At 46.2% G+C, this 14891-nt stretch overlaps 1 protein-coding gene across 1 annotated transcript in view; it reads left to right on the top strand.

Moving 5' to 3' along the window:
• The window catches only part of rad18 (RAD18 E3 ubiquitin protein ligase), a 30620-nt gene extending 15973 nt beyond the window's left edge, over positions 1–14647 (top strand). The window contains exons 10-13 of the mRNA XM_030374591.1: positions 445–564; positions 734–863; positions 8446–8490; positions 14419–14647. Coding sequence (XP_030230451.1) covers positions 445–564; positions 734–863; positions 8446–8490; positions 14419–14521 — 398 coding nt within the window. The 3' untranslated portion in view covers positions 14522–14647. The remainder of the gene's footprint in view (positions 1–444; positions 565–733; positions 864–8445; positions 8491–14418) is intronic.
• The last annotated feature ends 244 nt before the right edge of the window (positions 14648–14891 follow it).

The raw sequence follows: 14891 nt of genomic DNA, 5'->3' as shown, positions 1-14891 counted from the left end.
CATGACTGCGCTGTGATCTTCAGACGGACATCTTTAAGCTGCCCACCCCAACCTAACCGCACCCTGTCACCCTGTTCCAGTGAGAGCACGATGCCCCCTTTATATGATGAATTCAAGTGACTGCAGTGTGTCAACACCCTCAAGAAAATCGCTTTCCGTGTGAAAAGATAGAAAAACAAGCTATATCTAAAAGCTACGCTGACAAGGCGGGAGATCTTTTAATTCATGGCCTCAGGGACTTATAGATTGATTCTTTGTGGTGCAAGTCATAGTTTTCGTCAGCTGGTTCTTGTTTAGGTCATGGGGGACTGAGAAGAGTTCTTTGCATCCTGTTGCCTTGTTTTGGATCACAGGTGTACTGTATATACAAGGTATATAACAATTGAGCCGACATGTGTATTTAGACCCCCTTAGCTCTTAACCTCGCCCGCATCTGTCTTACAGGAAAGCAACACAGCTCGACCTTCTCCCGCCTCATTTCCCAGGTCAAAAATCGTTTAAAGACTCGGCCCAGACAGGAAGCAGTTCCTGAAGGAGACGCGGCAGCGAGATCGCAGTGTACAGGTAAGGTGGCAGCCTTCGTATCCTCAGTGGAAGACAGTGAGAACGCTATGTCACACCAATATACTCTGGGAGGTTTTCAATTATACTGTACTGTTCTTACTCCTAGTCATTTGGATCCTATAGAAATGATCACTATATATACCGACCTATGGTCCCCCCCTTGATTAAGCTTCAGGGTCACAGGCTTCCACTGAGGATCCGTCCATCGCATTGCTGCAAGCCGGATCTGAAGAACCGCAATCAGAAGCAGAGGATGTGGCACCAGTCAGTCCTGCTGGCAGTGTAATTTCGATTAGCAGGTGAGAGCCGGAGATGGCACACTATCTGATCCACGTCTATTGGAAATTATTTTCCTTGCGTTCGCATGCTGCCAAGGAATAATTATTGGTGCATTTTGCTGGTTTTGCCTTCCCTCTTGTTTTGCTCATTCGTTTTCTCTGACATGTTGTCCATGAAATGTGGCAGTAGTTATGTTGGCGTAAGACTACCCTGATTCTTTGATTTAATTTGCTGTTATTTTTTTGTGTATCTATCTATTCTCATGTGTATTAACTCAATAATACGCATGAGAATGGTTGCTTAAACTGTTGCATAAACAGCAACAATCCCTATAAACATCTTGTTTGGTTCAACATCCTTGAAGCATCAACCGTGAAGCATAGCGGGGTCTCAGCCTCCACATTGAATTTGGACCGAATCCTTGTGCACACTCTACTCATTTGACCATGAAACCCTCCCACCATATGTTTCTCGCAATAATGATAACACAATGTGTGTAGTGCACTGCGATTGTTTCCCACTGCACGAAACTTGTATTGCAAAACTTTGAGGATTTTCTTCCTGAGCTTCGAGCCGCATTCGTCACAGCCCGCTGGTTTATACCAGAACCCGAAGTAATGTTTCATTTAAAAGTGCTTTTGTTTTTCACCAGCTAGCGTGTAATAATGTTGTAGCTGTTGTTCTGTAGTATCTGACCTCAGGATGCCCTCCGTCGGTGTACGAAGGAGGTAGCTGTCTGTGGTTGATTGCTTTGAGTCTTTGTGTTTAGAGAGAGAGTGAGTTATTTTCTGACAATGCAGGCTTGATTTATACTTGATTTATACTTGATGTGCTCACACCACGTGGCATATTCACTGTTTCATCTTTGAACGTTTCCTCACCGTGTTCATATGATTGCTGCTATTATCAGCAATCGGTAATGGCTCGCACAGATTTGTGTACAGAATCACGTACCTGCCCAGCATTTCCTTTGACAACGTGAGCAGTAGCATTCAGGGGCTTGTGGTGGTGTTCCACAAGAACCACATCTCTTGTTTCCAATCACTGTGTTCGAGTAGATTGGCGTAAAAGTATAACGATCCTTTGTAAACCCAGCCGCTGTTTTTGTTTTGCAAGTTTTCTTTGGCTGTTTCATGCATTTTATGTTCATTCATGTTTGCCAGGTTTTGTTTTTCGTGGAAAACTTTATCTCTACAAGCTCTCTCACCCAAAGCTCATTCGGACTACAACCACACGCTCATAGCAGAAATAAACAAATATTTGATGACCTCACTCTGCTAATGGACCATTATATTACACTTTGAGGCTTCAGTATCACGCACAATATTTCAAAGACATCCTTGGTCAGTTCACAGCAAATCGTGATTTCACCATATTTGTTGGACTTTCTCCCTCTTGAAATCGAAGCCTAGGTGATAGGACCCCAGTCTCCTTCCCCAGTCCCCCTTCGCTTACCTGAAGTCAAGCTTCAAGTGCGACAAGGGACGCCAGTGTGTGCGCCATGAATCCCTAGCATGAGCCCCGACGTTGGTGTGTAATTACAAGGGAACATGGCGCGTCTCCTGCCTTGTCTGATTGCCTTCGAGCCCAGCCCTTCCCCCGTTCACACTCGAGACAGCCAGCCAGCTCCTCAGAAGAGCTCTTTAATGGGAAATGATAGCTTCTGGTCTGCGCCGCCTACACCGAATCCCATGGAGCTGACCTTCCTAGCACGGCTGAGCCAATCAGTGTGTGCGTGTTAAATCCGTGATGGTTTGCGCCCATAAACTCATAAACATTGATGGGGAATCACAGTACGCCCAGTGGTTATCCAACAGAGGATAAACCTGTATTACGCAATGTCGTACACAGTGTGCCTGAATTGCCCTTTTAAATGAAACCTCGACAATTACAATGTCTGTACTCATCCGAACAAACATTTCGGATTCAATTTTGATCTGTAGAAGAGTTAAGTCCACTTGCACCCTGTTCTTCACTGAGTTTGTATTGAGCTGTGCAATTTTGTAAAGTAGATTTGTTTATGGTCTCTAATTGCCTACCTCTGTCTTTCATTTAATCAAGTAATTCTGTTGCTAGATGTAATACAAGACACTGCCTTTTTAATGTTGTGTTACACCGAAGATTACAAGCACATCTGGACAAGAAGGCATATCATTAGCGTATCTTCACTTCATAGCCCCCTCCATAGCTTTGGTTTACCTTGAGTATGAATAGTTAATTAAACGGGTTGTGTTTTGGAACTGAAAAGGATTTTTACCATTTTTTTCGTCCATGCAAAGGAGCGTCCTTGCTGACACTTGATTGTCCTTCCAATTATAAATTCAAGGTAGTGAAACTTGGGCCAAATAATTCATATTTTCCCATCAGTATTGCCAGCTTACTGCTGCATCTTTCTCTCAGCGGATTTGATAATGATGTTGATATTATATTTAGGCGGGTCAGCGTAGCTCCATGTTGCATCAGCTGAATCATTTCATTTTTTGGTCAGGATAATTTAACTTTGGCTGAACATCACTGCAAGTTTGTTTATTGTTTCAAATTCAATGATGCTGCAGTAAAGGAGATATCGTGCCTGTTCCACACTCGGCTGCACTGCACATGAGTTTATTATAATATTATGTATTTGTTTTACTGTGAAGGATTAGGAATGAACTAATCATAGAATAATGTACTCTTCGCTCTCTTTATAATTTGCTGCTGAATCAGTGTTTTTCTATTTCACATTAATACTACAGCAATGAGTTGTGCTGTCGGATTACATCATTTGAAATCAATCTGCAAAGCCACAACTTCCAAGTACCATTATTTGTTCACTAATTAAGGGAAAATACTAATGTTCCCTCAAATTGCCAATGTGAAATAATTGTTCTCATGCCCGACTGGGACGTGAGGTAGTTTTTCCTTATTATTCCCAGAGTTACATTTCATTTCCTGTGGAGAAATCTGTCTTTTTTTCTATGCATATTTTATCTGTTTTTTTATATGCATATTTTATCTGTTTTTTTCATGCCTTTATGGACAGGATAGTGAAGGGAGGGATATTGTGTCAACAGAAAGAGGGAATAACATGTAATATAGCTGGCCGGAATTGAACCTGAGTTGTTACGAGGCGTATCCCATATATGGGTTACTTATATATATGCTTGTTCGGTCATAGTTAACTGCAACTCGGTAACCACCTTTCTTTTTTTCTTTTTTTTACCCAAAAGACACCAGGCCTATTTTCCTTACTGTTCTAATAAATTTTGGTTGTTTCATTCAGAATCTCAATCTTGCCTCAGTCCCTGGGGCAATATCGTACATATCCCCTTTCTTTGAGACAAAAGGTCCCCCGAATTCTGACCATGATAGAGGACCCAACGTCCGGGAAGGGCCTCTTAAATCACAGGGGGGAGCCCAGTCCGGAAGCTCCGTGTGATGATCAAAGGTAGTGGTGATGAATAGGGCTTGGTGACCTATTCTTCCTTTGAAACATGCAATGGCTGTCCTTAATCTCTAGCGGAGGTTTTGTCTGATAGTCAAAACATCAAGTGAAATCTCTTCTCTGAGCTTTGAAGATAATATATCCAGCGATCTGTTCGTTTCCGCCTAATTTGTCTCATAATGATGTTGGGTTGTTTTTAAATTCGGAATTAACAACTGCTGAAGCTGCCAGACGCGCATGTATATTTGTTTCTGATTCATCACAAATTTGAAATTCAGATCTGCTATATGTATGCCGTCAAGGGTACAGACAATAAAGGTTGTCAAGGTCTGAGCATATCATAGTGAGTTTGAAGCAGAATGTGTCCTCAAAACTTTTATCCATTCATAAACTTGACTGGCACACCGTAGCGTTCCTTGTTCTGACCTAGCTAATTGAAGGGGGTCGAGCAATTGTGAGTGACATTGTCACTGCTCCAGTTTTGATTTGTCAACACTCACTCAAGGACTCCTCTAGTGGGCTGGCTGAGTTTTATTCTGACTGATTGAACAAAGCCTTAGTAATCCCTGCAGCAGCGCCGGTGCGACTGAGAAACAAATTATTCCGTCCAGAAGGCAAAGGTACAAATCCACTGTGACTTTGTGATAAACCAATCAATGTGAGGCAGGAAGATTAGCAACCAGCTACCGCTCCAGTGTTCAAAAGTGTACAAAAGTGTACAAAAACGTACAATAACATACAAGAATTTATATCTTTCTTCCTTTTTTGAGGGGTTCAAACCAAGGCTGATATGTTATTACCTGTACCCCATGTTGTACAGTCACTGTCTCAATGTAGCCCAGATGACCAAAAGTAAATATTGGGACATCTTCTCCATTTCTTGAACCCCTAGGAATGTGGCTTGGTACCGGTCATTTTGTCATGCTCCCCTAAATCCCCACCTTTCAAATAACGTTAAATTCTCCCCTGAGATGTTTTCGTCTTTCAATATACAGCGTTGGGTCTCTTTGCGCCCCCAATAACTGTTAGCTTCTGTCCCTTACATGATCTATGTTTCATGGTGTAACTTCATTTTTTAAGAATGCCAGCAATGTGGTTTAATCTGGTTCTAATTGACGTGTTAAATCAACAACAGAGTGTTTTTTATTCCCCTTGGGGTTTAATGTCCTGGATCGTATTTCGGGAACATGGCAGATCCACCACAGGGAGTGAGCGGTGAGTGGTACTGTTTTCTCCTCCTGAACACCACCTTCTGACACGGGACACAACTCAAGGCTATCTGAAAGGTTGCCATCTTCAAACTATTTCAAGTGGAGATGCACTAGGCTTGTTTTACAACTCGATGACTCACGCAGGAGGGAGGCAGCAGTGTAGGCCGGGATCGAATGAGAGGAGACGCTTTTCTTCTGCAGGCCTTAACGGGTTCAAGTTGCTTTAAGGACCACACGGCAGGGCAGGGGGGGCTGGGTTCAGTGCCGCGTGTGAGCACAAGTCGTCTCAACATAAAAGGCATGACATCAACTTAGATTTAATGAAGCAACTGTCGAACAGACAGTATTTACAAAATGAGAGTGCCCAAGTACATACGTAAGTGCATGCCTGCAAAAGTAAATCGTATTGTTGATTCCAGCGACCAGACGCGTACTATCTTTTCTCTTCTCCCAAGAGTTGGTTTGCTGCATTCGCAGTGAAGATACACAAAAAAGTATATTATGGAATACTTTCTACCATCCTTATAAACCTTTGGAGAAGTACAACACTACAGAATACACGGTTAACCTTCAGGAATGTATGCATTGCATTTCGGAAACAAAAGTCGCAACCTATTCCTCTAGTGGAGGACGGAGAGGAACTCCTTCCTGGTGTATTCCTTCAAGAGGCCTCACCACCCACATAGGATCCCCTTTGTGTTTGGCTTCGAGGGAGTTCACAGCGGGAGCGTCGCCCTGAACTTCAGATGGCCCCGGGCTTCTGCGGGTGAACATGTGATCTAATCAAGGTGGACTCGCCCTCGGCCCGGAACGTGACCGCACCGGCCCCGTCACCAGACAGAACAATATGGAACCTAAGGCTCGGCATGATCGCCTTCGTCCCGCTCACCGCAGCCAGTCTCACCGCAGTCTGCCTTCGGGCCCACAAATGATCGGCGCCCAGAGCTGTTGTTGCCGAACAGTTAGGCAAAATGTCACAACGGTGCTTATCGTTTTATTGCTGGATAGAAGCGTATCTGAGGCCGTCTCTGTTACTCGCTCTAGTTGAACGTCTCACATCGGCGGTGGTCATCCGCACCTCTCTCCATTTTCCGGCGTAACTGTTATCTTAATCAAATGGCATCTCTGGGGCATATTCGATTTGCACACGTGACGTCTCCGATGTTAACGACCCCTCCGTTCATCAACCGATCGAGTGACACAAGGGGAAGTAAGATAGAGCTCGATTGATTTACAAGGTCAATTTTAGCATCGGCTTTTTTTGCGCGCGAATGCATAGAATAATCTGTTGTTCTAGTTCTAAGTGTAGCATTTCCAACTCAAATGTGTTTTCAGAGGGTAAAGACGCTGCACAAGCCCCACAGGTGTTGAAGTCTGCTAGACATCAGTTGAGGGCTGGAAACAAAATAAAACAGGACAGTCAACATGTGGTACAGATGTGCCGTATCGACCCGCGTCCCGCCTTGTGATCTCCAGCGTGACCCCCCCCAAGTCCTCTCCGTGCGCCGGGACATGACTTGGTTTAATTTCCACAGCTTTACCCCGTCCCTTCACTCTCGCTCGCAGCAGTGACCCTCGCCGACCGAGCACGCTCTCTCCACTCAGCAGAGCGATCATGCCCCGCGACACACACACGCCTAATGGCCCAGCCTCATCACAGTCCCCTGATCGGCCGGCCCAATTCCCCCTTTCAGCCGTCACCTGCAGCTGTCGCTTCCATGCCTGTTCCTTGTTCTTGCGCCGAGTGCTCCCAACCCATCTGCAGGCACTTAGCCCACCTCCTGGCTTCCTCCGCCGCGAGGAGACCCCGCTGCCACAACTTGGACCAGATTCAAGTTTTTTCTATTCCATTATTCAGCCAGCCAGCGTGACTTCAGAGTCTTACTTTTTGAACTAATGGCTGTGATTTAGATGCACCTTTTTAACATTCACGGTCTTCCACCCATTTCCTTCCTGCTCATCGTTATTGTAGCCAAGATTTAGAGAAATGTACCAGCCTTGTGACTCGTGGCAGTTGGCCTTCACCTTCTCTTTCTTTCTTTCTTTCTTTCTTTCTTTCTTTCTTTCTTTCTCTCTCTCTCTCTCTCTCTCTCTCTCTCTCTCTCTCTCTCTCTCTCTCTCTCTCTCTTTCTCTCTCTCTTTCTCTCTTGCTCTCCTATCTTTAAGATGTAGGGAAACCTGGGCCAGACAAAGATATTATTATTATAATAAGATACTAATTGATTAACGTGTGATGAATCGGACCAAGCTACATATTGCCCTGTGTCCTTCTAATGCAACACACACACACACACACACACACACACACACACACACACACACACACACACACACACACACACACACACACAGACGCAGACACACACACACACGCAGACACACACACAGGTACAGATTAAAATCACAACCCCCTGGATGCGATGTTCCCCTAAAACAGAAAACAGACAGATTAGACAGCGATGGGACGTGAGTTGAAACCAGCCAAGCCAGATGACTGAGAGCTGCCTCTTCAGTGATGGATTAGTTGACATGAGTCTATTTATATCGCCTCACCTTGTTGCATTCAAACGGTGACTCATGCTCCCAGGCAGTGACGCCAGCACTAAAAGGGTCCTACTCAGGCTGTTTGTTGTGTTTTAGTTTTAGTCCAGTCTTTGCCGGCTTCTCTCCCACCGCCTTCCTATAGGGGGTTTTGTCTCTAAAGTACACTCGCCACTTCGCTTAAGTAGTTCACGTAAGAGTTCCAGTTACGTCTTTGCCTGGTTTATTCTCACTGTCTCATTTTGTTTCCTTCTTATTTAGTCTCAAACTTTAGAATCTCGTTATCAGGCTTTCTCTGATCGAGCGTTTCAGGTTCCAGTTTCAGTCGTAACTCTGCCTGCTTTATGTGCACCGTCTCGATTTTCTCTCCTCTTTTGTCTCCAACTCAGACTCTCAGATTTGTTCTTTCTCTACTTCTCGTTACAGCTCGGTCTCCGACATCATCGGCCCGGAACCGGAGACACACGTAACGTAAGTAGTGCCGGTGAAACCCGTCATTCACGGCCCCCCAGTCGTTCAAAAAGCTTACCTCAATCTCAATAGCTTCCCCCGCTGCTCCTATCTGCCGCATGTGTTTGCTCGTGGACGGGGGAATTGCCCGACGCGGGTGTTTTTGTGTACGTTAGACCTCGACGTACTCTCCAGAGGTAATTAGACCATCTGCCGGCCTGTTTGCGCTGGCATATAGATAAAAGTGTGTCCTGCTGGCACACCGCCACACAGCTGCCCCGCGCACTTACACATTTTGTCAGATGTTCGGCGCGTTTGATGTGGGGAACGTTTCCACCTGTCCTTCCTTTTTTTTCATGTTATACTCGTAAAAACGTACATGGGTTATAATTTTAACCTTTTGGATTTCGCAAATTGCATCGATGGCTGGGTTGTGTGTCTCTGTGTGTGTGTGTGTGTGTGTGTGTGTGTGTGTGTGTGTGTGTGTGTGTGTGTGTGTGTGTGTGTGTGTGTGTGTGTGTGTGTGTGTGTGTGTGTGTGTGTGTGTGTGTGTGTGTCTGGTGTGTGTGTGGGGGCTTGCCTGTAACAAAAGCAATGTTCATGGTTTTCGTTGCTGTCAATCCTACCGACTGTTTAGATCCAAATTGGGTCGTTTAGCAGCCACTTTATCCAGGGAGCCTGCAAAGAATCAGCGCATGCAATGGAAATTTATGTAATGTGCTGCACGCCCTGATATAAATAAAAACTGTGCAGCGTAGCTATCGGAGACTGAACCAACCAAGGTCAGCCCATGAAAGAAAGCAGAATCAGAAATATTTTATTCATGAAAAGTGACTTGGTGAGGTTGTTTCAAGAAGTATTCAAATTAAGTATCGATTAACATTATGTAAAAACTAAGTAATAGAAAGCTATAAATGATTTAGGCTGAGAAAGGCTTAGAGGCAATGAGAGGGCTAGGGGCTATGCAGCCCTATTCTATATTTACATGAATGTAATTGAATATAGATTTACCGGTGTATATACATTTGTATTGCACATTGCTTTTTTAACAGGGGAGATTAGATTTGTGTGTGTGAGTGTGTGACAGGGTGGGGAGAATGGAAATGTAACTTTACCTTTACATTAAGGGCATTTAGCGAACTGAATTACATTTGTCACAAGATAGAGAAGCAACAATATATCGCTGTTGGTACAATAAGGATGTTCATAGAAACAAGTGACTAGCACGAAATACTAATATATGATGCAATAATTTTTTAATAAATAGATAAATATAAATAGATAACGTAGGCCCCGTCCACACGAAGCCGAAACGGGTGAAACCGTTCCGGTTTCGATCTATCCGGTTTCGGAGTATCTCCGTAAAGACGGAGTCAAGCGAAACCGGGTAGATCTGTAGAAACGCTGTAGTACACATGCCAGGCCCATAAGGGGTGCTGCTTCTGCTACAGAAATCCAGAAGAAAATTAAATAAGAAGAAGAGGCGAGCATGCGCATAAAGGCTGCCCCCCGAACCACTAACAACACAAACAAACAGTCAGTCAACAGTCTCAATAAATAATGGCTTAGCAACCCAACAAGGGACATAATCTGCTGCAGAACGATTACAAGCCTGTAGTCCGGCATCATCTTTGTTGTTGTGAGTTCTGAGACTCCGCAGGCTTAACAGTCATTGGCTAGAGGGTCGAGGGGTGTGGCGATGACGTCATGGTTTACGGTTTCAGGCGTCCACACGAATCCAAAACGAAACCGGGTAGATTTGAAACCACCTCCGAGGGTGGTTTCAGAAGTTTACGGTTTCGGTCAGCGGATTCGCCGGCTTCGTGTGGACGGAAGGCCGAACCGTACAAGACCTTTGCGGTTTCGCCATGAAATCGGCTTCGTGTGGACGGGGCCTGAGTCAATATAGGTTAAGAAATTATTCTACATTTTTATTTATTTTTAAAGGATATTTTGTGTGGGGCAGAAGGTGGCTCTGATTCACATGTAGTATGCGGCGTCTCAAGACACGCCATTCTGCCCGCCCCCGTAGAGTCAGGGGAGGGGGGCACAGACTTCTTCAAACCGATTTTGATATACTTGGGCGCATCTCAGTGTGTGAGATTAGGGCAGTTCATGTGTGGACCCCCACATGTTCCTATGAGTCGCCTCATTTATTTATTTGACGGTTTCTTTCATAGCCATATTTATTGATGTATTTAATATTGACCTATTCTTGTATTCTTGATGGTGGGGGGATGATCCCGACCACCTGAGGTCCTGGGACGTCAATGTCCCCAGGGATCTGAGTGATCCCCTCAGTTTGAACCAGGGAGGCCCACTCGTTGAGGGCCAGGAGTCTGGGTGACTCCCCAACGTTAACCAGGGAGGCCCAGTCGATGAGGGCGGGCGTTGGGGCCGGGCTCCTCCTGAAGTCTGTACAGTGTACTCAGTGTTTAGCTCTGCGCTGCCCTGGCTGCACCAGGAAGCCAGGCGGCCCACTTCCTCTCAGGAGGCGTGTCCATCCCCGTCAGAGATTTATCCAATGAGGGGCCATGGCTCTACAAACTTCAGTGGTTGGGTTGTCTGGAGGTGCAGCTGTTGGAGTACAGTAGATGGAGGAGGACAGAGACAGAGCAAACAGTCTTGGGGGACTCCAGCGCTGAATGTCCGCGGCTCAGAGACGAGCTCTTGGTGGCTCATGGGTTCAAATCAGAGACATAGCATCCCAACCAAGTGCATTCTCAATTCAACATAACCGCTGAAATAAACAAAAGTGCAAAAGTATGTTTTATAAACGAATAAGCACTTGTGGTTCACCGGGACCAAGAGGAAGCCAGCAGGAATCCAATCGAGGAAGCTGGTCGATAATTACGTCGATCAGAAAAAGAGACTTTGAAAGAGTTTTACTCTGCTTGAAGCTGTCACGAGGATAGGCTTCATGCAGTCACACAACTGATTTCCATAAAAAGGTGCAAAATGCATTCCCACTCAAGTGTGAAGAATGAGCCGTTTAACGCGAGACACTCCTCAAGTGGCACATGGTGGTTTTAAATGGAATCTCTTAAGAGGACGGTTAAACCTCAGCGGTTCTTGGCGCCAACGATCGTCATGCTGATGTCGTGTGTGGCTCCCCTGAGTGCAGGGTACGTGTGTGTGTGTCTGTGCGTGACTCAGAAAGAGTGACGCGTGGAGAGACGTGGAGACGGGGAAAAGGACGGAATCGTCGCTAGAAAGACCTGACTGAAAAAGAGCGTTCGAGAATCAAAAGAGGAGAACATCGCGGCGCCTCTGCCACGTCGCTCAGCGGCAGAGAGACGCAGGCCCCCGTCAAGGGCACCTCGCACACGTTAGTGTGAGGCAGACGGAGCCGAAGCCTCAGCCCACGGCGACACATCTGACTCTGGTTTCAGACCACGTCTCACCTCTCTTTGCTTGGATAACCGCGGTTCCCTCCGGGGGACATTTATTGCATTTATTTTTTGGTATTTCAACCATTTCTTCGACCTTTTCCAGTGAAGTCCAAAGCTGTCACCGTGTGCGCCTGATGTCACCCCCTCCGCGCCTCCGCGCCTCTCTGTGTGCGCGTGTTGTCAGTCGGAGCGCGTGCGCCCCCTGTGACGTGCGCCGGAGGACGTATGCTCTGGAAGCAAACCCCCCCCCTCCACTCCTCCTCCACTGTCAAACACACAGGGAGAGGGGGATGGGAACGGCTATGGAGCCAAATGAACCGCTACCTGCGTACCGGTTAACGCCCCCCTCCCCCCCGGCCCCCCCTGTTTTATAATACAAGGGCGCCCCCCTCTGTGAGGGGTGACCGCCCCACAGCGGGACCAGAGAGGTGTCATTCGGTTTTGATCAGCAGTGAGTCTGGAGAGGCGGAACCGCGTCGCCGCTGATTTTGGGATGACATGCTGGAGTTCACCGTGGAAAGCTCCGCATATGAAGTACTAACTGGTTCCACATGCAAGGCACCAGGGTCCAAGGGCACCCCCCCCCCCAAACAACACATGCACGCACGCACATGAGGCCACTCCCTCACCCTCTCTCTCTGTCTCTCTCTATCTCTGTCTTTCTGTCTCTCTCTGTCTTTCTCTCTCTCACACTCACATTCACACTCTCTCAACACACACACACACACACACACACACACACACACTCGTGCACACACTCGCGCACACACACACGCACACACACGCACTCGCGCACACACTCGCGCATTTCCAAGAGAGAGGGGGGGGGGGGGCTATGTTATCTAAGAGGAGAAGAGGGGTTTTCTCTGTGCTCTAAAGACAGGGGTAATTCCATCCTCCCAGTGCTTATCATGTTCATCTTGATCCAGCTTGGCCGAGCCCCTGAGAGGGTCATCACTCCGGGGCTGAGGTGATCACTGGGGAAAGAGCCCTCCAGGTCATGCAAAGACAAACATGTTAGAAGGGCTGTCATTAAGAAGCCGATGGCGCTTATTGGGACAAAGCACCAGGGAGACTCTTGGCGGTTAAAAGGTGTTTCCTCAGTGAAATGAGCCAAGAATGGGATGTTATTCCAATATTGACCATATTAATTTGTCGCCCTGTGTTAAGTTATTAATGTGGAATGCACACCAATCCCTGAGGGCTCAGCATGTCATGGAAACAGGGATTCAAGATATCCTTTTATTCATTTTCTGCACATATTCCCTGTGTCTTTTTTGTGTGTTCTAACAAAAATAACAATTTATTTATTTGTAACTTTCCTCATTCATAGTCGGCATGCACTCCAGTGGTCGTAAAAATTAAATAAAGCTGTTATTCAAAACAGCTTTTGAATTTATTCATAGCACATCATGGCATTTCCCATTATCAATGTTGTTGAAATAATCTGTGAATCCTCCCCTGTAAGTGCACTAAGAATATTGATCGCCAAGGCTATCAAGGAGGTGGTCCTGAACACTGCCATAAATGATAGGGAACGATCATTTGAAAGAACCCCAAAGAAAATAAGTTATTTTAGAGTAAATGTACTTAAGTAAGTGACTGTACGGTCGTGGAAAACGTGGAGCAGCAACTAAAAGGAAACCAGGGCATTAATTCTGGTTTCCGACTTTAAGAATGACTTTTTACAGCCTGCTTACATTAAGCAATGCAAAATAGAGGGGAGAGGCAGGGGGGCGACTCTCCACCTCAAAATGTGACTTTTCTTCTGCCACTCACCTACCCTGAAGGATTAATTTCCTCCCTATGCAAGGATTTTAGATGGGTTGATTGAAATCAAAGAGGAGAAAGGAACAAGTTGTACAGGGCACATTGAAAGGGAGTTGGAGAAAAGCATAAAGCACACGGAGTAGTGCAAGAAATCAGTTCATATTTGCAGCACGATCCAACAAAAAAAAGAAAGAACCAGAATCATATTGTTATAATGGATGCACTCAGGGTTGCACTTCGCCTCGGATGGGAGAAGGTCACGTGTACATCGTTCAAAAAGTCCTTCGAGCCCGAAGAATAAGACAGTGACAGGAAGGACGAAGGCACCGAGCAGGAGAACACTGCCCTGTCCTGTCCTTGATACGGTACTGCTCTGAACAGCGTTGGTTTCACCGCGTTCTCACTGTACACGTCCGTCTACGGATGACAAAGGGAGGGTCTGACGTATAGGAGAGTAGTCTTTTTAAACGCAGTCTGCAGCCAAACAAAATTGCTTCCCGCTAACAAAGCAGCCTTTTTCCTGCTTCTTAGCAGGAAGAGTCCAAGTAGCATCACAGTAGGGTATTTGCGTATATATATTGTGTATAACGCAATCTGATTGGCCGACGGATATGTCGCTGCCTGAAAAGTTGAGCTTTTTAACATTTTGACGCAGGCAACGGAGCCGACAGAACGGATTGACCCACAATGCATTTCGAGAGCGCCACATGGATAGTCATTGAGATCCGTCGACGGAAGTGTGCAGTGTGAACGTCGTCAGTTAACAGCACCCTTTGTTCCTCCCCAGGTGCCCGGAGACGACCCCGGCCCGCAAGAGGCCTCCTGCCTTCAGGGACGAGGACGGGTCCCCCCCCCTGCTCAGCCTGGGAAAACGCTGTCGCAAAACCTGAGGAACAATCCTGGGGGGGGGGGGGGGGAAGAGAGAGAGAGAGAGAGAGAGAGATCCTTGTCATGTGTCCAGTGTATATGCAGTGTCTCATGATGTACCATTAAAGTCTACACATTCAGCCTTTTCATCGCTTGTCTGCCTTCAGTGGTTTCAAGGCTGTATATCTTTTGCTCCACCATATTATATTTGGCCTTAGTTACGTCAAGGCTGCAGAGTTGCAGGCCAAACTTCAGTCTATCTGTCCCAACCCACCTTTCCCCTCTATCCTCATGTATTTTAAAGATTTATTTAGCATTTTTATTATAGAGTGTGATAGAGAGGAAGGTATGGGAGATAGAGGGGAAGACATGCAGCAAATGACCACGGGCAGG

The sequence above is a fragment of the Gadus morhua genome, chromosome 13, assembly GCF_902167405.1.
Source record: "Gadus morhua chromosome 13, gadMor3.0, whole genome shotgun sequence".
Classification (NCBI taxonomy): domain Eukaryota; kingdom Metazoa; phylum Chordata; class Actinopteri; order Gadiformes; family Gadidae; genus Gadus; species Gadus morhua.
Note: the sequence above shows the minus strand (reverse complement) of the source record. Positions and strands in the feature narration are given on the sequence as shown.